At 35.6% G+C, this 20,994-nt stretch overlaps 2 protein-coding genes and 1 pseudogene across 2 annotated transcripts; 2 read left to right on the top strand and 1 right to left on the bottom strand.

Moving 5' to 3' along the window:
- Positions 1 to 438: 438 nt before the first annotated feature.
- Positions 439 to 1,895, top strand: LOC149221667 (glyoxylase I 4-like). The gene is made up of 4 exons (XM_089383010.1): positions 439 to 688; positions 794 to 899; positions 1,004 to 1,316; positions 1,482 to 1,895. Exons 3-4 carry the CDS (start codon positions 1,013 to 1,015, stop codon positions 1,580 to 1,582), a joined length of 405 nt encoding a protein of 134 aa, XP_089239136.1. The 5' UTR covers positions 439 to 688; positions 794 to 899; positions 1,004 to 1,012; the 3' UTR covers positions 1,583 to 1,895.
- A 6,049-nt stretch (positions 1,896 to 7,944) lies between these two features.
- LOC149221665 (uncharacterized) lies at positions 7,945 to 19,956 on the top strand. The gene is made up of 6 exons (XM_089387443.1): positions 7,945 to 8,032; positions 9,481 to 9,559; positions 15,768 to 15,873; positions 15,978 to 16,133; positions 19,536 to 19,692; positions 19,859 to 19,956. The coding sequence occupies exons 1-6, from the start codon at positions 7,945 to 7,947 to the stop codon at positions 19,954 to 19,956; spliced, it is 684 nt and encodes a 227-aa protein (XP_089243569.1).
- LOC149221666 (uncharacterized) lies at positions 16,620 to 18,468 on the bottom strand (annotated as a pseudogene).
- Positions 19,957 to 20,994: the final 1,038 nt, after the last annotated feature.

Below are 20,994 nucleotides of genomic sequence, written 5' to 3'. Positions count from 1 at the left end.
TCTGTGAGGAGAGAATGTGTATTTGATTTTGAAGGAGCTTGGTTGGAAACCTATTATATATTTGATTTTGGAGGAGTTTGGTTGAAAATATATTTATAGGTTTGTGAGAAGTGATTAAGTTATTAACATCATATTAGTGTGTGGCCACAATTATTTTATGAAAATCCTACTACAATTCTGGATGCAGGGAGCAATCCATCGAGAGTACCGCAAATAAAAAATGGGTAGAATTAAATAGCATAGTAATTCACCAAATTGGTTTAGGTAAACAACTAGTTATCATTAAATATCCAACCTACGCGTTAGTACTTAAAACCCAGATATTGAATAACAGACAGTGATACTTTCACTACCGAACGACACAAGAACCATGTACTGCTGTAATATCGGATTACTTACCAGAAACTTATTTTTATAAATAGATCCCTACGCGAAGTTCTCAGAAGAGGACTGAGCCAATCGAATCAGTTTGGAACTCTGCAATAACACCGACACGAACACTGGAATTGTGTCACAGGATGCCGAAGGAAGAGGAACAGATGCCGTGTCGCCTACCTTGACCTCTGTTATCTCTCAATCACGTTTCACTCCTTTGCAGATCTGTCACGGCTTCCACGGAATTCTACATTAATGTTCTTGGATTCCAGCTTGTGAGAAGGCCATCTTCATTCGATTTTGTAGGAGCTTGGTAAGATATAATTTACCTCAACATAATCAGTAAGTCTCCTTGGATATAATATACGGTTATAGATATTCCCTGTGAGGATATAACATGTTAGTGTGAATCATCCAGGTTATTCAATTACGGTGTGGGCATACATCTCTTGCAGTGCAAGTCTTTGGAAGATCTGCCTAAGAAAACTGAGATCAATCCAAGAGATAACCATATCTCTTTTCAGGTTTAGCTTTAAAGTCCCACCATCATCTTTGAGAGATTACTATTACTGTTCTGTGGTTTAATGTTATAATTGTGCTTATCATTGTTCTTGTCTTTTCCTTGCAGTGTCCAGATATGTTTTTGGTGGAAAAGAGACTACAAGAAATGGACATAAAATACAAAAAAAGTGTTGTGGAGGATGGAGGATTGTACGTGGACCAAATTTTCTTCCATGATCCTGATGGTTACATGATCGAGATCTGCAACTGCGAGAATCTTCCCATTATTCCTGTACGATCACCCTCTTCTGTGAGATCAAACTCTCTGCGTTTTTCTTTACCTCAATCTAACCCTAAATTAGAGCGAGAAGAGAACCGCTCAGAAATCGCTCTAGTTCCAATGAATGTTACTAGAGCACAAATGGACTTCACTCCTTACGGTAAGCTATTCACCTGAACGGTTAATATTAGAATATGGTTAATGTAAAATATTTCAATAAACTTTCGTATGCGTGTATACATCATAGAGAAGCGTACTTACAACTAAGAAGTCCACCCCTTCAATGGATTCTTATACCTTTTCTTTGTTGACTTGTGGTGAACAGAAAAACAGATCGAAGCCACTGGACCGGTGAGATGCTACTCATCAGATGCCCTTGATGATAAAAAACCATTTTTTCTTGACATCATGGATTTTTATCTGTAATGACCAGAGGTATATTCCCTTCAATGCGAAATACTATGGCTACTGAGAAAATATTTTGTAATCATACGCCCGTACCATTCAGGAAAATTGACGACAAGTTAGCTAGAGCGTCCAGGAATGCCATGATACTGAGCATCTAGATATAAGGCTAATGTATTGGGATTAGAGGTTTCTCCTGTATGCATTATGCCGTTGCTTATTTGAAGAGTTGTATACGTAGTGTGAATCTTGTAAAAGTATATTTCATACAATTTACTACTCTGTAAATTTTTTTCCAGAGGAAAAAGACATTTCTTTTCAATATATTTAATAAAGGAGGAAGTTCAATTTCAAAGTTCCTTTTTCCACAAAGATCTTTCCCAACCCTTTTCAAAAACTTTTAATATCTTATAGGCCATTTTTAAATTCTACAGCCCTGTTTACCAGTTCTCCATGCACTTCTGAAAAATACAAAGCCTTCTAATTGTCCCTCATACTGTTCTTTCAAAAACAGAATTGATCACCATTCTGTACGTTGCATTTTGCTTAAATGCTTATGTGAAAAATTATGTATTCTCCAAAGAATATATAGAAGAATCTCATCTTTCACATTCCAATAATGTGGATTATAGCCATTGGAAATTTAATCTCATGGAGGAGAATAACATTACTTTGGAGTATAATACGTCACGTTTTGGAATTGAATTTTGGGAAGAGAACAATACCTCTTTCACATACTTCAATTACATTCAATTTATTTTAAATGATTGTAAAAGTATGTTTATAAAAATATTGTCCAAAAAATGTTATGGTAAGTGAATGTTTATTTTAATTATAATGCATTTAGATATCTTTCATAAATACATTCAATTTATTTTAAATAATTATAAAAGGTATGTTTATAAAATTATTGTCCAAAAAATGTTATTATAAGTGAATGTTTTTTCCATAATGATAATGTATTTAGTTATATTTCATAAATAGAGTTTTAAGTGGAGAGCAGAAGTGTTTTGGTAATTAAAAAGTACGATTTTCATATTACTTGTTTTTTTTTTAATTAAAAAGTTATTTATAATGTGGTTATTCCTGCATAGTAATAAGAAGAACATCTTATTTTATTTATAAGAATTTTTTATTATATATTTTTAATAATATTATATATTTTTTAAGAAAATAGTAAATATCAAAGTTTAATATCACATTCCCTAATTGGGTGTCGAACTCTGAAATACACTTAATACATAGGCAATGAAATGTTATATAAGACAGATGGGGAGGAGGACAACGTATTTGACCTCTCATTACACAAGTCATAAGGCGAAAAGCTTTTTGCGGCATGTGAAACTTTATTTTCCCTCCACTAGAAGTCGTGTTAATAAGGTAAGGTTTATAATAGCGCATGCTAGGGTTGGTATAGTTTATATTCGACTTGTTGAGTGGAGGCTACTCAACATTGGTCTAATCTATTGCATTTTGGTTAAGTTCTTCGACCCTCAGATATTCTTGGAATGGTGGCGATTTTGACGTCGTCACTTCCTCCACTGTTGTAGGTTTTCAAAAGCTGCAAGGTCATTTGTCGATGCCTATTTTGTCGTCCTTATCTACGACTTGTAGGATTTTTTTAGGGTAGGGTGGTTGGGCTTGGGTTCCATTCTAGTGATGCTCAATAGATTGTTGTCTGAGTGTCTTTGGTGGTGGGGATGGTGCCTGGTCCTTCGCTCGCGTTGAGTCTTCTGATTATTCTCCTCTCTCTGGTCTTATCCTTGCCCTCTCCGCCAATTTCTTGTTGGGGTGTCTTCTCCTGGGTTTCGAGTTGGAATTCGGTTGGTGAAGATGGTAGCGAGGTTTTGGCTTGGTCGATTTCAAGTGAGGTAAGATGTTTCATTGGTTATTTTCTCCATTGGGTGATTATCATTAGTTCTTGGAGGCCTCCGGGTGGTTTGTCAGCTATCTATGGATTTAATTTAGATTTGCTTAGGATGTCAGGGTTCTGGGTCCTAGGGTGTACTCAATTAGCTCGCGACTCTATTTTTTAGTGTTTCCCCTATCATAGCAGAGGTAGAGGTGTTGGTTTGGCCGATGTGGGACTCAATTGTGACCGAGGTATCCTCCTTTCAGGCTTGTGTGTGGTGGTGGTCAGCTTCACTCGGGTGGTCCCAACTAGTTGACTCGAGGTTCATGACAGGCCTTCCTTAGATTTTGGTTTCGTGGAAGGGTGTGAAGTGTGAAGTGGGTCTTGTCCTAGGGGTGCCCTCTTTTGGTTTCATCATGCGTCATTTCCTGCACAACTCCCGCTCTCAACCCTTGAAGAAGAGCATCTCGACCAGTCAGGGTGGATCGAAAAAATCATTGGAGGTAGTGTAGGGGGCTTGGATTGCTGCAAGTTTCAAGTGGGGAGGGCATGTTGTAGGTGGTGTGGTCAGGGCATCTTCACGAGTTCGAGGTGGAAATGGGGGTGTGGGCTTGAGGCAGGGTAGTCTTGTGCCTCGCAATGGAAAGGAAGGGTTGGTGGCTTGTGGATGTGAAGCGGGCGTGTGAGGCCTGATCAATAAGAATGCACTGCATAGTAAGCATTCAATTTATCAAAAGAGTGCATTGCATAGAGCTACAAATCTCAGAAGAAGTGCAGAGAATTAGGTTCCCAAAGCATGGAAGAAAACTCTCCAATATAGGGACACACGAAGAGGACGAAGGTCCAAGAGTTTGAATTGTTTAAGCACGAGGGTACCTAGGTCATGGGCTTAGAAAGCAGTACTAGATTGGAGGAATTTGTCAACACTCAAGAAAGATATAGAGACCATTGAATAGAAAAGAAGAGGTGTATCTATCTAATAGGGATGCCAGGAATTGCAACAAACATAAGAGATGGGGATTGTAGGAGTATAAATAAACATTGAATTATTTAGTTAATTTTCTCCAATGCCATTGAGATAATTTTGCAATTGAATTTTTATTGATACGTAATAAAATATATATAATAGAGAAAGTTTTTGCTTCATGTGCAGATGGTTCAGTAATCTTATTATTTTCCTATTTATAATTGTTTACGATTTTATTTACAAAGAAAAAATCTCAAACAAATTAAAAGTAGTAAAACTAATAATAGCTTAATAATATTTTTAGTTTTTCATAAGTTAAAGTCAAATAACCTATAAAATTTATTTCAAAATCAAGGCTTTCCTCTACTTATTAAACATGTTTAAGAAACAAACATTAGTAAGAGCTTAAGCATATAATATGTAGTTTGTTTTGATAAATATACATTGGTATGGGCTACCAATATGCATTTATGAAAAGTAAGTATAAGGACTTCTCAATGGAGTTAATATTATCACCACCACTCATCATATCTTTTATGGTTTCACATCTATATTTTTAAAACTTATATATTGAGCTTTTATTGGATGCAATACTAATGATTTAATTGATAAGTAATTTATTTTAGATTTATTTTGCAAATGAAATTATTTAATATCTTTGTATGAAAAGTTAAATAATTTTGGAAGAGCCATAAAAACTTCAAATTTGATCCCTAGTTCACATCCTATGATTTCCTGAGTTATATATATTGTCTCTACAATTCAAACATCCCATTAAAACCTATTTCCATTAAACTTCACAACATTATGTAAAAGTTGGACATGGAACTTGTCTCTTCATTTATAAGTCCACTTGAGATTTTTCATCCAAGCATTATTCCATTGAACATTTATTTGAGAGTAGTTATTCTAGTCATGTTCAACTTTAAAAGAAATACAAATAATTATGAAAGATTTAAGCTCACTTCATGTTACACTTTTCTTAGTTTCTTTCTTTAGAAAGACCAAAAATTTCCGCATACTTGTAATTATTAATTAATTTAACAAATCCTTCTCTCATTGGAGCCTCAATGAAATGAAGAGTTTAAAAAAACTATTTCTTTGGAAAAAATATGAAGTGAAGAAGAATCAATAATCTCTCTCATTCAAATCAATGATCATATTCTTAATATTGTCATAATTAACCATAATGGATCCGTTAAACATCAAATATACAAATCAATGATCATATTTTTAATAGTGTCATAATTAACCATTATAGATCCATTAAACATCAAATATACACATGTTATACAAGCTCATCACTACAATTTTTTTAATACATGTTTGATAATAACGAGGATAAATGACTTTAATAATTTAAATGTACATTTATAAAGATAAACATAAAATTAATATTATCTTTATCATTATCATTATTACTTTTCTCTTAAATTCCTTATAATTTTCCTCAAAACCAATATGATAAATAAATAGTGATTGAGAAGTAATTATTTAAATTTAAATCTAATTTTTGCAAGCTAAAAAGAAATAACCTCGTTGAACAATCCTAGGGAACAAGGCGCAACAGGGAACCGGACACTAAAGCTGTTGCTTTGTTTCAATTTCCGCCTCAAATTCCCTATCCAAGTCTCTTTCCACGAAATTTTATCCCATCCCCATTAAGAGTTTCACATGGGATGTGTCTCTTTGTTTCAACGCCCATCTCAAATTCCCCATCCGAACTTCTTTCCATAGCCCTAACCCTTCACGTACCACAACCCTTCACTTACCAAAGGAGTACAACCGTCCCATATTTTTTAGGAGTTAAAGTTGTGTGTCTATTTCATTGTAGCTTCCTCCTCATGTACAGATCTGTCTATTAGTTAGGTATTAAGTAATCTTCTGTCTCTCGGCAACAAATAATAGGAGTGGAAGTTGTGTGTTTGGATTTATAGTCCAAAAGCCCCCATTCAAACCTCTTTCATTGAAGCTTCCTCGTCTTGCACAGATCCCTAGACCGTCTATTAGTTAGGTATCAAGTGAGGTTACACATCCTAGCCAATGTTGGTAACCAAGGTTGGTGTCATGGTGATGGGACGGGATTTCGGGGTGAAACAAAATCTCGTTTCCCCAATAAATTGTTCTTGAGGGCTGTGGGTTATGGGCCCACAAAGCCTATCCGCAATGCTTCTCACGATCCCACAAAGCCTTATTTGGAATACTGAAGGCCCTCGCCAAAACAAACTAGGTGACAATGCATGATGACGTTCTCGTCGTTCCTCATCCACACACGCACTTCCTTTTCGGGGTTCTTTGATGTTGTTGATTGTGTGGATTCTTGCTTTCCATCGTGTCGATATCTTTATCACTTTCAGGAAGGGAAACTCTAACCTCTAAACTTTCCCCAGACACGTTGCCAGCTTCATCCAGAATCTTAATCCTCTCCTTCTTAAGATCAAGTCGCTCCTGCTGGAAACCATTATAAACAATGAGGTGCGGATTTGTTCGCGCATCAAATGACTTTACCTTCCCAGAGTACCATTCTTTATCTAGGGTCCAGTACACTTGAATTTTTCCATTGACTTCTCCTTTACCAACTTTCCGGAAAACCGTCGGCTACTTTCTTGGTCGCAACTGTCGTGCTCCTGCAGACCCAGAAGAGATCAGGGATGGGATTCCACTCTTAGCACATCAATTTCACTCTGCAATCTCTTTCCTGTTCCGGACTTAACAACCGGAACTTTCCTTGAAGGAGGTTCACCAGAAACAAAGAAATCTTCAACAACATTCGGCCTTGACTTAACAAAAAAGAAAAAACACAGACATAAATTCACAAATGAGGCGTTTTCATTATTTACAAACTCAGATTACAATTTAAGGCATCTCAACCTTAATCAAGAATTCTCTAGCAACTACATTTTTCCCTCTCTCACACGCATAGGGTTTTTTCTCCCTGTTTCTTGATTCACTAATGAATTCTTAATATCTTGTTACACATGCATTCAGTTTTAACTAAATTTTTAACTGAAATTAGTTTACTAAGTGAATTCGGTTCATGGTTGGCCTGGTTGTCCATGTGGTTGTCCACTTGTCTTCTTCCTCTAATTTTTTTCTACTAAAGTGTTCAGATGCTCCTGCACCAAATTCCCGAGGTACAAAATTTATGACCTCCTTGTCATATGCGTTTCCTTAGCAATTCTACCCACTGTTTCACTTCGTCAGTGGAACTACCTTCATGTGAGCTGCAACCAAACCTCTGCAATAGCAAGTTGCAAGTCCTCCGTGCTACCAGATACCTTACCAAGCTTCTTTCCTTTCAGCATCTCTCTGGTTCCCTCCTCTCGAACCAATTGAGCACTCTTGCTCCACGTTTGCTGCAATCTTCTCACTTTCACAAAATAAAATAAAAAGAATTACAAGCTTACAAATCTTCAACAAAACTGTACCTCTTCTTTCTTCGCATGCAAAAACTCATTTCCGCAGGAAATTTTTTCCTACTCTGATACCACTTGATGTGGACGGGATTTTGGGGTGAACCAAAATCCCATTTCCCCAATAAATCGTTCTTGAGAACTGTGGATTATGGGGCCACAAAGCCTATCCACAACGCTTCTCACGATCGCACAAAACCTTATATGGAATACTGAAGGCCCTTACCAGAACAAACCAGGTGACAATGCATGATGACGTTTTTGTCATTCCTCATCCACACACGTACTTCCTTTTCGAGGTTCTTTGCTGTTGTTGATTCCGTAGACGCTATTGTTGATTCGGCGGATTCTTGCTTTCCTTCTTGTCGATATCTTTATCACTTTCAAGAAGGGCAACTCTAACCTCTGAACTTTACCCAGACATGTTTTTGGCTTCATCCGATATCTTAATCCTCTCCTTCTTAAGATCAAGCCGCTCCTCATGGCAACCATCATAGACAACGAGGTGCTGATTTATTCACGCATCAAACAACCTTACCTTCCTAGAGTACCATTCTTTATCTAGGGGCTAGTACACCTGAATTTTTTTTCCATTGACTTCTCCTTTACCAACTTTCTAGAAAACCACTGGCTGCTTTCTTCGCTGCAACTGCCGTGCCCCTGTAGACCTAGAAGAGATCAGGGATGGGGATTCCACTCTCAGCACATCAATTTCACTTTGCAATCTCTTTCCTATTCCGGACTTAGCAACTGGAACTTTCCATGAAGGAGGTTCACCAAAAACAGAGAAATCTTCAACAACATTCGGCCTCAACTTAACAAAAAAGAAAAAACATAGACATAAATTCACAATGAGGCATTTTCATTATTTACAAACTCAAATCACAATTTAAAGTATCTAAGTCTTAATCAAGAATTCTCCAGCAACTACATTTTTCTCTCTCTCACACTCATAAGGTTTTTCCTCCTTGTTTCTTGATTCACTAATGAATTCTTAATATCTTGTTACACATGCATTCAATTTTAATTGAATTTTTAACTGAAATTAGTTTACTAACTAAATTCGGTTCATGGTTGACCTCGCTGTCCATGTGATTGTCCCCCTGTCTTCTTTCTCTAATTTTTTTCCACTAAAGTGTTCGGATGTTCCTGCATCACATGGCTTGCCAATCAGCAATAAATAACTGATTTACTAGAATCCAAAAACAAACATACTACAATCTGCCATACATTTATTGACACACATTTATTGAGAGGTCCGTTATTTTCCACGTGCAACATGAATAAAAGTAATTCCGCTGTCAACCTATTTGATACGCTTATAAACAATTCAGATACCAGAATCCAGGCTTTGAAATATTTGCATGTCATCGCTCGGGGGATACAAGACCGATAGAGTATATACTGTGCGATTTGGTCATTTCGGAGGGCACGTATGAAATAAATGTCAGATATTTTAAAAATATTTTATCTTTTGTCCTTTCATAACGAAGTTGCAACGAAGCAAAGAATGTGGCTTTCAAAATAAAGCTATGTACCTTTTTTGGGAAGTTGCAAGGAAGCTTCATGAAAATGAGATGCTTTCAACATTTAAAATAAAATCTTTGTATCTTTAGATTTTTTTATGATTGAAGTTTGCCATTATGCAAAAATAGAAATTACTTTTCAAAATGGTGGAGTTATGTAGCTTTTCCGAGGAAGTTGCAAGGAAGCTTCTTGAAAATAAGGTTATGCTTAGGTACATTCATTTTACTGCTATATTCTAAGTACATTCATTATGTTGTCGATGGGAACTCGTCATGTTCAGAAATACATATATCACTTCAAACAACGATTTGGATGGTGGACACTTATATAAACGTTAATTCTTTCATTCGTTATTTTATAGATGAGTAACACTTATATAAAGTTTAGAAATGCATTTATCACTGAATTTTATAAAAAAAATACAAAACGTGATTTTGAAGACCTCATTTTTTTTTTAGAAGAAAAAAACCCTACTTTTTCATGTTAAAATATAAAAAGATAGTACATGTTTTCTGTATTTTGTTTTGGACTTTTAAATCTTTTTTATCTACTAATTTTTTATATAACAGCTTTCTATTTATTGCCTATCTAACTATTGATACTGATGGTTTATAAACAATTTTCATTGTGGATCTATTTCTTAATTTATGTTCTCTATTCCATAAATGCCATACATATATATCCATAAAAACTGTAAAAATGCTCTTATAGGTTCCCAAAAATTGATACATTTTCAATTATGAATAGTTAATTGAGCTGAGAGGCTCATTCTAAAGCCTAGTACTAGGGGATGTGTAAGTTTGTACCTCACTACCCCATTTAAAATAAAAATAAAAAATATGTTCCAAATATAAAAATAATATGAGCTATAATTAAAAATAATGAATATGTTTTAAAGTAATTAAGAGTAAAATAATAACACATTTTATTTTGCACTCTAAAAAAGTTTTAGGTAAAAAAATTGATCCCTCTAAGCTCATATTGGATCAGTGCTTTAGATGTATCTATGTTGGTGTTACCTTCACTGACCATTATCCCCTATTCATTAGCTTAAAAGAAGAACTTACGTGTTTCCTTAGGGGCTCCTCTCTTAGACAACATATCAGGGATGAGTTTTGTTCTCTGTATATGTGATCAAAATTGACAGATTGGAAGGTACTTACATTCCTGATAGGATTCAACACTTTTTTTTAGGATTGGAAGATTGAAACTATTGTTCCCCACTCATTCTATGATGCCTTTAGCATTTAAGAACATCTGAATATTTTCCATCCTTAACCATTTTGCCACAATAATAACATACCATAAAGCAATAATCTCTGCCTTAGTTTTTGTACTTTGTCCACCTTCTCACCAAAAATGAAAGTATTTTTTTGGATCTATGACAACAAAATCCCCACAACTACACTTCCTCCCATTGCATGCTCCATCATAAACACTCACAAACACTCACAAGATAATTACTCCATACATTTTTGAAATCGTACCTTTGATCTTCTTTCGAGATCCGTCTCATTAGTTTTGGACCAAACCCTTCTCTGTTCGAAAATGGCTGTATTTCTATTTCCCAAAATAATCTATATAATAAAAAAAGAAATAATTTTTTTTGCGTATACTAAATACCACATTTTCATGTATGTAACTAGTGACCCATTGCGTTGTAATGTTTTGATTTTCAACATATCCATAATCTTTCCATAAAACCACAACATACCTACATTTAAATGGCAAATATCCAGTATTTTCCGGCCCCTCGTACAAAATACGCATATACCCAGTACACTAAATTCACCTTTGAAGGTTAAGGTCATTCCATGTCAGGATTCTTTCGATAAAACCACAACATACCTACATTTAAATGGCAAATATCCAGTATTTTCCGGCCCCTCGTACAAAATACACATATACCCAGTACACTAAATTCACCTTTGAAGGTTAAGGTCATTCCATGTCAGGATTCTTTCGATAGGCAACATAAAACTTTGATTTTTAAGTGATTGTGTACACTTCTATAAACATTAAATCGTTTATTCCATAACTTTGAGTTTTAAGTGATTGTGGACACTTCTATAAAGAAATCGTTCACTATTTTATGGAAGGAGCTGGCAAAGTTAAGAAATGCGTTTGTCACTGAAATACAAAATGTTCAGTATTTTACGTTTTGGTTAAATTAAATTCATTTCTTTAATGTATTATTATCTTTGAAAATCTAAACTTTATTATAATCTAAGGCATTATAAATGTGATTGAGTTATTATTATTATTATTAAAAAAAAATTATAATTTTAATATTTTATATTTTCATAGAAATATATCTATTTTAAATAATCAAAATTTATAATTTATAATTTATAATATAATCGTTAAGTCAATAAAAAATATATTAATATTATGTTGATGGTGATTAATTGTTTATTAATTAAAATTGATTTATTTTATTTTTAAAAAGTAATCTAGATTACCTAGATTTTTTTTTTAAGTTAAAAGATTAGGGAGTTGGTAGTCTCACAAATCTTTTGAAATTGAAATTTAATATGTATATATGTTTGATAATCTAACATAATATGCTTTTTTAACTTCAAATTTGTTAATGTGACAAAGGGTGACAAACTCTTACCTAACATTTCGTTTGGGGAACTAATGAATGCTCATATTTAAGGTCAAGGTTCTCAATTTTCAAGATGAGTGTAGGGAAAGAGCTTATATGTTACTTCCTTTAGTAGAGATTATGAAACAAATACCATGCTAACAAATACTTACTTAACCATGCATTCATTGAAGGTTCACCATAACCAACGATATAAACAGATTAATCCATATCATAGGAGTCCTCAAGAGAAGTGGCTTAATTAGTGTTCCATGGTGAGCTAGAGAAAAAAGGCTATTAAAAGAGATGAATTACCTCCAAGTGTGACAATAATCCAAATGACCTAATTGCTCCCATTTTTATACTAGGGGTAAATAAAAAATTTAACTAAAATTAGGTTGAAATGACTTAAAAGCATAAAATACATGATAATAAGTTGATATGACATTAAGTTAGCCCAGGAAATAGCCTCCTCAATAAAAAAAAAAAAATTATCTTAAATTAACCTACACATATGAGTAAAAGTTCCTCCAAGGATGACATTATCTCCAAATAAGTCTAATAACACACCAAAAGTCATATCTCATCATCTAAATGTGTATCTTCTCATCAAGGGGGCATGTCATTACCAAAAACTCGCCTCTAATCATCTAAAAGGTGTTCCCTCATGCCCAAATGTCATCTTGTAAAGACATGTCATCATCAAGCATAATATGCCATTGTTTAACAACAACATCCTAGCTCCAATGGGTAGCATTCAAGGTGCTATAGTTATAGAAGTGTCTCTCAGAGCAAGAAAAGTAATCATCATGTCAATGTACCTCATTCAATGTACAATGATAAGGTGTAGTGGAAGGCACTCGAAAGGTTGTGTCATGAAGATCCAAGAGCCGTGACTGAAGCATCACCAACATCCTCCAAAGCACTGTGACAATTCTTTGATTATCGTCAAGCATGGGATAAATGAATCAAGTAAATTTTAACTAACATGATCACAAAAATCATAGAAGCATAAAATGTTGACCATATTTAATGTCAAATACGTGCAAGCATATCACATGAAATAGCTTCTTCAAATTTATCTATATTAAGACATCATACAAGTTACCAAATTTAGATATGGCATGGTATGCGAATGTCCCTATTGGATGCTTCCAAACCTAAGCGAGGAACAATTCCCAGTTTTACCCTTCATTCAATAGATGTAAGTGATAAGTGATATTGTATGCATTGCACTTCATGAAAGGTGTCACAATCATATACTAGGTCATGCATGACCTTCATCCATGAGTTCCTTTATGAAGGGAGCGCTTGGATCTACTTGTATTGCCTTTTCCTTGACACTTCCTTTTCCACTTTGTACTTATTCTTTTCCTTTGTTTTATCTCACTTGGCTATTAATCTTTCATTAGTTTCATTTAAGACCCCTTTTAGGATGAGGCTATTCATGCTGATTGGATTCTGGATGTTTTCATAAGTTCCTTTTTCTTTTAATGGTGTCATAAACATGGGACTAGTGTGATGGCTTCATGTGAGGTGTTAAAGCTGAAGTTAAATTGGTTTTTAACATTCATTCCTTGTCATTATTTTGCAAAATAATTTTTTTTTCATGTAATTTTATCTTTCTTTCTTTTAAAGGTCAATCAACCTAAAGGAAAAAATGTATCACTTCTTTTCATAAGATGAGTCCTATATGGAACTAGCACAAGTGACTCATAATAACAAAACAAAATAACGGACAATGGACCAAGGAAAGAATGCAAGTATTAAGCATGGAGGGATATGGATACACAACTTTTATCCATGCTTTCTATTCTTGAAAATCCTAAACATTGTAAGGAAAACCCCAAGAGGTACATAATAATAGGAGGAAACTGATAACCTCGAAGGTGAAATAAAGAAACATATTCAATTTCCAAGCATCTTGATCCATGATCTAATTTCAAACAATGATCCTTAAGTTCTATAAAACATTAAATATAAGAATTTCTTAAGAAAAAATATGTAATGTACATGATGGTCATTCACATACCTTCATCTAGTGAGAAACTCATTTAAGTGGATGAGTTAACTATAGTGCAAAAGAGAGCCATTTGAGAGGTTACCATTTGAGGATCATCTAAGACTACTAGTTGGAAATCTATATCTTACGAGAAACAATTTCTCATGGGGTAAACATTGTTTACACATGGGTAACATTTGTTACTAACTCAAAGATATATGATCACTATAGAGGACATGATCTATGTGCTTGAATGAAGAGTGTATAATAATCCCATCATCTTTGGTGCATAAAAGATATAACCTACATCACTTTAATAATTTTGCTAGATTCGATAAAAGAAGTTATTTGTATTGTAGCAACAAGGTGATACCATCACCTTTGAATATGAATGGTAACAAAAACTATATGTCATAAGCATCTTCTAAAGCTATTTCTTTTTTTGAAATAATTAAATGCATAAGATGTAATCAATCAACAAAATAGAAATCAAAGAAAAATAACAAAATCAAGATGCATTACACACAACCTATTCTAAATTATAATAACATTTAATCAGCAAAATGCTAGTACAATGTGTATGAAATTGGGCACTAATGGAAAATAGAAACTTCATTGATTAAAATTAGACAAATAAAAATAATGAATCTTAACTTTTTCATGAAATATATATAGATAGTGATTATTCTCTATAGCTATTATAAATCTTTTTTAATTATTCTTTTTAAATGGTGCTAAGTTTTCGAAAGGGGGCTATATATAACTTTCCCGAGGGCATGTCCTACTATTATTGATCGTGGAACTTCTTTTATAAATGGATGCGTGTGCATTACACTTAAATATTCTTAGCCATCTATGGAAGTTGGTGACATTAAAATTAGTTTTGCCATCTATGGAACTTGGTGACATTCAAATTAGTGTTATCAAACTGCAGTAGCATCATGATTATTATGTTTGAATCATGTTTCTTTCATCTGCAGATTTTCCATGGTAATTACTAAGTTCTATGAAAATGTTTTTGGATTTTATTCTGTGAGGAGAGAATGTGTATTTTATTTTGAAGGAGCTTGGTTGGAAACCTATTATATATTTGATTTTGGAGGAGTTTGGTTGACAATATATCATATCATTAAAAGCAATTTTTGCGTGGAAGTTCTTGAATTTGATGTTTATAGGCTTGCGAAAAGTTCTCAAGTTATCAACATAAGGACAGCTCGTCAATATTTTAGATTTTCTTTTAGAACTTTTAGTCAAATCAAAATCATAGTAGTGTGTGGCCACAATTATTTTATGAAAATCCTACTACAAGTCTGGATACAGGGAGCAATCCATCGAGAGTACCGAAAATAAAAATGGGTAGAATTAAATAGCAAAGTAATTCACCAAATTGGTTTAGCTAAACAACTAGTTATCATTAAATACCCAACCTACGCGTTAGTACTTAAAGCCCACATATTGAATAACAGACAGTGATACTTTCACTATCGAACGACACAACAACCATGTACTGCTGCAACGTTCTCAGAAGAGGACTCTCAGCCATTTGGTGCCAATCGAATCAGTTTGGAACTCTGTAATAACAGCCACACGAACACTGGAATTGTGTCACAGGATGCCGAAGGAAGAAGAACAGATGCCGTGTCCCCTACCTTTACCTCTCTTATCTCTCAATCACGTTTCACTCCTTTGCAGATCTGTCACGGCTTCCACGGAATTCTACATTAATGTTCTTGGATTCCAGCTTGTGAGAAGGCCATCTTCATTCGATTTTGTAGGAGCTTGGTAAGATATAATTTGCCTCCACATAATCAATAAGTCTCTTTGGATATAATATAACATGTTAGTGTGAATCATCCAGGTTATTCAATTACGGTATGGGCATACATCTCTTGCAGTGCAAGTCTTTGGAAGATCTGCCTAAGAAAACTGAGATCAATCCAAGAGATAACCATATCTCTTTTCAGGTTTAGCTTTAAAGTTCCACTATCATCTTTGAGAGATTACTATTACTGTTCTGTTGTTTAATGTTATAATTGTGCTTATCATTGTTCTTGTCTTTTCCTTGCAGTGCCCATATATGGTTTTGGTCGAAAAGAGACTGAAAGAAATGGACATAAAATACAAAAGAAGTGTTGTGGAGGATGGAAGATTGTACGTGGACCAAATTTTCTTCCATGATCTTGATAGTTACATGATCCAGATCTGCTACTGCGAGAATATCTCCATTATTTGTAAGATTTTTGAGATACACAGATCTAGATCTGCAAAACAATAAACAAGCTTGCAAGAGAAGGAAGGAAGCGAGCAAGAATTGAGAAAAAAAGGAAAAATTGATTCTACAATATTAGTTTTAGAATAAATACATAAAAGCAACTAAGTTAAGCTTAGTTGTACATGCAATAACTAAAGCTAACTAAAGTTTAGTGTGCTTTATCTTATGTTAATGTGTATATGTGCCACATGCAAGCAATAAGTTAACTGGAGCTAATCTAGGTGCATGTACACCAACACAGCTAGTCTAAGTGCATGTACACCAACACCCCCCCTTAAGCATAACTTAGGTGAGTGTGATGCAAAATGAATGAGTCTCGGCAACACGACCATTTTAGGTACCCATATACAATGCATAAAAAAGGAAGAAAGAGGGAAAACCCAGTGGGAAGAAAACCCCCCCTCAAAATATAATGCAAAAGTAGAGAAAAGGCAACTGCTAAGCAGTCGTGTCCTTCCCCCCGAGTGAAAAATCTGAAAAGTCTCTAGGCTGGGATGAGAAGCTGGTCTGGGGCGAAAAACCCTCATGGGGTGCATCGGGAGGACGCGGGTGGGGTAATATTACCTCCAACGCTCGTTCTGGTGGCTCTCGTGAACGCGAAGTAGACCCCTTCGCCAAAGACTTGAAAGCTGACGACGTCTTTGACCAGGTGAATACGGGTATAAACTTCGATGCATATGAAGACATTCCTGTGGAGACAAGCAGTGTCCATGTACCTCCTCCTGTGAATACTTTCGCTGAAATTGATTTAGGAGAGGCCCTAAATCTGAATATCAAGAGGTGTAAGTTTGAAAAGCCGACTCCCGTGCAGAAATATGCAATACCTATTTCGTTAGCTAGCTGAGATTTGATGGCGTGCGCCCGGACCGGGTCCGGTAAGACGACTGCATTCTGTTTTCCTATTATAGCTGGCATATTGAGGAGCAACCCATGCTGAGACCCATAAGCCCCCAAGCTCGGGTGCACTCCATACGACCCTACCGATCCAAGCGAGCTCTGAACAGATGGCGAAAATGCAACGCTTGGGACAGCGAAGATGGATTCAATGACAATGCCAAAGCAGGATTAACAGACGTGAAAAGCGAGTGATTCAGTCCAGGAAAGTTCTGGTTCTAACCAGCCAAAGTAGCATTAAACAACTGATTGAACCCGGGAGCACCACCCTGATTAAAAGGCAATGTGCTGCCAAGAACACCGTGTGCTGCCGCGGCCGATCCGAGAATTGAACCCGCACCGTGGGTCAGCGCAAGGTCATTGGAGTCCAGAGGGCCGGTAACAGGGGTATGCATGTTCCTTTGCTTGCTACCTTCTGCTGCCCGCTTACAGTTCATGGCATGACCTTCTACAGTTTTGTTCAGCTCCTCCAAAGCCTTCTTAGCACCCTCAACAGTCTTGTGAATGAAAAGCGCAAAACCCCTGGACTTTCCAGTCTGTTTATCAAACCCTAAGGGCCCTTCCTCGACTTCGCCATATTTCGAAAAAAAGTTCAGCAATTTCTCCGCCGGAATATCGACCAGAATGTTTCTCACATAGATTTTACGCCCAGTGGTCTCGGTGGGAGGGTGCGCTGGTGCCGGGCCGGCGGACGCCATCTGGCAAGCAGTCATCCTGCTATCGATTTTCTTGCTGGGCTCCTTCAGGGCTTTCTCCGCACCTTCCATATGTTTAAAAGTCACGAATCCATAACCTTTGGATTTCTCAGTGCCTTTGTCCACGATGACAGTGCATTCTTCCAGCTCACCGTATTGGGAGAAAACGGACTTCAAAGCCTCCGATGTAGTGTCCCAGCCAAGGCCACGGACGAAGATTTTTCTGTGCATAAGATCCTTGTCAGCAAGTTTTCGAATATTTTCTACAAGTTGCGGGTCCGTCTTGGCGTTCTCAGAGATGATGTCTATCAGTTGTTCCTTGCTGAAAGGAGCCAGCAGTTTCTTCAGGTCTTCTTCGTCTTCCTCGACTTCGGCGTCGCTGCTACCATCAGCTTCAGAGTTTTCATTTTCTTCATTTGCATGCGTAAGTAGCAAAATAGAATCTGATTGAGGAACAAAATCAGAAAATGTATACAGACAAGATTGATCATTTACCTTGCCAGATGCAATCTTCAAATTGGTTTGCATGTCATAAATGCTCACGGAATCTGGGGTAAATTCCACTTTCCTTCCGCTGCTTGTGTGTGTCATCTGATACACTGAGAGAAGATTCACAGAAAGCCTTGGAATATGCAAGACATTTTCAAAACTTCCATCTTCGAATTGCACTCTTCCTTGTCCAGTTGCTGCGTTTGCATAATTATCCCCCATGAGAATGGGAGGACCTGAGTATGCATGTAGAGAAGAAAAGGATTCCTTTGAAGAAGCCATATGATGTGAAGCTCTTGAATCGATGATCCATTCTTGTGGTGCAGAATGAAGAGCAACCAAAACATGCCCGTTACCTCTTGGATCTGGTGCTTTTTCTCCAGACTTCTTCTTAGCATTCTCAGGAATGTGGTCTCCAAGATTGTGTTGCTGGAGTGTCTGCGCCATAAGATCTATAGTCTTCTTAATGCATGCAAATTCAGGATGAAAACCACGGTGGCAATAATTGCACATTGATTGCCCTTTCGTTCCTTTCCTTTCCTTTGAGCCAGATGATCCATCAGGGGGTTTGGGATGTCCTCCCTTTCTTGGATCAGGGTCCTTCTTCCCTTTTTCTTTCTGATGGTCTTTGGAATTTGCCTTTCCTTTTGCATGCACAGTAAGTGCATGCGCTTTGGAATTTTTAAGTGTGCCCATTTTGATGAGCTTATCTTGCTCATGCATCAAAGACTGAATAAAAGAATCCAGTTTCCAAGCTGCACCAGTTGCAGATCTGACTGTGTGGAATGTAGAGACGAATACTGCATACTTTGGACCAAGTTTTGATAAAATGGAAAGAATCAACTGATTTTCTTGCTTGGATTTGTCGATCCCACATCCTTTCAGCTGAACCAACAAGGCTTTATACCTTGTGAAAAAATCTTGAATGTTCTCAAAGTTTCTCGGATCTAATGAGTTTAACTCATTTTCGAGAATGTGACCTTGCATTTCATCCTGTTTTCCAAACAATCCTTCCAAGCTTGCAAGAAAAGGAAGGAAGCGAGCAAGAATTGAGAAAAGAATTCAAAATTGATTCTACAATATTAGTTTTAGAATAAATACATAAAAGCAACTAAGTTAAGCTTAGTTGTACATGCAATAACTAAAGCTAACTAAAGCTAAGTGTGCTTTATCTTATGTTAATGTGTACATGTGCCACATGCAAGCAATAAGTTAACTTGAGCTAATCTAGGTGCATGTACACCAACACAGCTAGTCTAAGTGCATGTACACCAACATTATTCCTGTACGATCACCCCCTTCTGTGAGATCAACCTCTCTGCGGTTTTCTTTACCTCAATCTAACCATAAATTAGAGCGAGAAGACAGCCGCTTAGAAATCGCTCTAGTTCCAATGAATGTTACTACAGCACAAATGGACTTCACTCCTTACAGTAAGCTATTCACCTGAACGGTTGATATTAGAATAGGGTTAATGTAAACTATTTCAATAAACATTCGTATGTGTGTATACATGGTAGAGAAGCGTACTTACAGCTAAGTAGTCCACCCCTTCAATGGATTCTTATATCTTATTCTTTGTTGACCTGTGGTGAAGAGAAAAACAGATCGAAACCAATGGACCGGTGAGATGCTGCTTATCAGATGCCCTAGATGATAAAAAACCATTTTTGCTTATCATGGATTTTTATCTGTAATGACCAGAGGTATATTCCATTCAATGCGAAATACTATGGCTACTGAGAAGAAAATTGATGCCAAGTTAGCTAGAGCGTCCAGGAATGCCATGATACTGAGGATCTAGATATAAGGCTAATATATTATATTAATCCTTATTTCGTATTGGGACTACAGGTTTCTCCTGTATGCATTATGCCGTTGCTTATTTGAAGAGTTGTATACGTATTCTGAATCTGGTAAAAGTATATTTCATACCATTTACTACCCTGTACCTTTTTTTCCAGAGGAAAAAGACATTTCTTTTCATTATATTTAATAAGGGAGGAAGTTCAATTTCAAAGTTCCTTTTTCCATAAAAATCTTCTACCCATCCCAATTACATATAAGCAACCCTTTTCAAAACTTTTGATATCTTATATCCCATTTTTAAATTCTACAGCCCTGTTTATAACCAGTTCTCCATGCCTTCTGATTGTCCCCTATACTGTTCTTTCAAAAACAGAATTGATCACCATTCTGTACTTTGCATTTTGCTTAAATGCTTATGTGAAAATTTATGTATTCTCCTCACATTCCAATAATGTGGATTATAACCATTGGAAATTTAATCTCATGGAGGAGAATAACATTACTTTGGAGTATAATACGTCACGGTCTGGAATTGAATTTTGTGGAAGAGAACAATACTTCTTTCACCTGCCTCAATTACATTCAATTTATTTTAAATAATTGTATAAGTATGTTTATAAAAATATTGTCCAAAAAATGTTCTGTAAGTGAATGTTTATTTTAATTATAATGCATTCAGATATATTTCATAAATACATTCAATTTATTTTAAATAATTATAAAAAGTACGTTTATAAAAGTATTGTCCAATTTTTTGTTTTTTTGTTTTTGTTTTTTTAAAATTTTAAGTGAATGTTTTTTCCATAATTATAACGTATCTAGATATATTTCATAAATAGAGTTTTAAGTTGAGAGCAGAAGTGTGTTTGGTAATTAAAAAGTACGATTTTCATATTATTATTATTATTTTATTTTTTTTAATTAAG

The sequence above is a fragment of the Pinus tabuliformis genome, chromosome Q (genome assembly GCF_031772625.1).
Source record: "Pinus tabuliformis cultivar Carrire ecotype Pingquan chromosome Q, CPIR1, whole genome shotgun sequence".
Classification (NCBI taxonomy): Eukaryota; Viridiplantae; Streptophyta; class Pinopsida; order Pinales; family Pinaceae; genus Pinus; species Pinus tabuliformis.
Note: the sequence above shows the minus strand (reverse complement) of the source record. Positions and strands in the feature narration are given on the sequence as shown.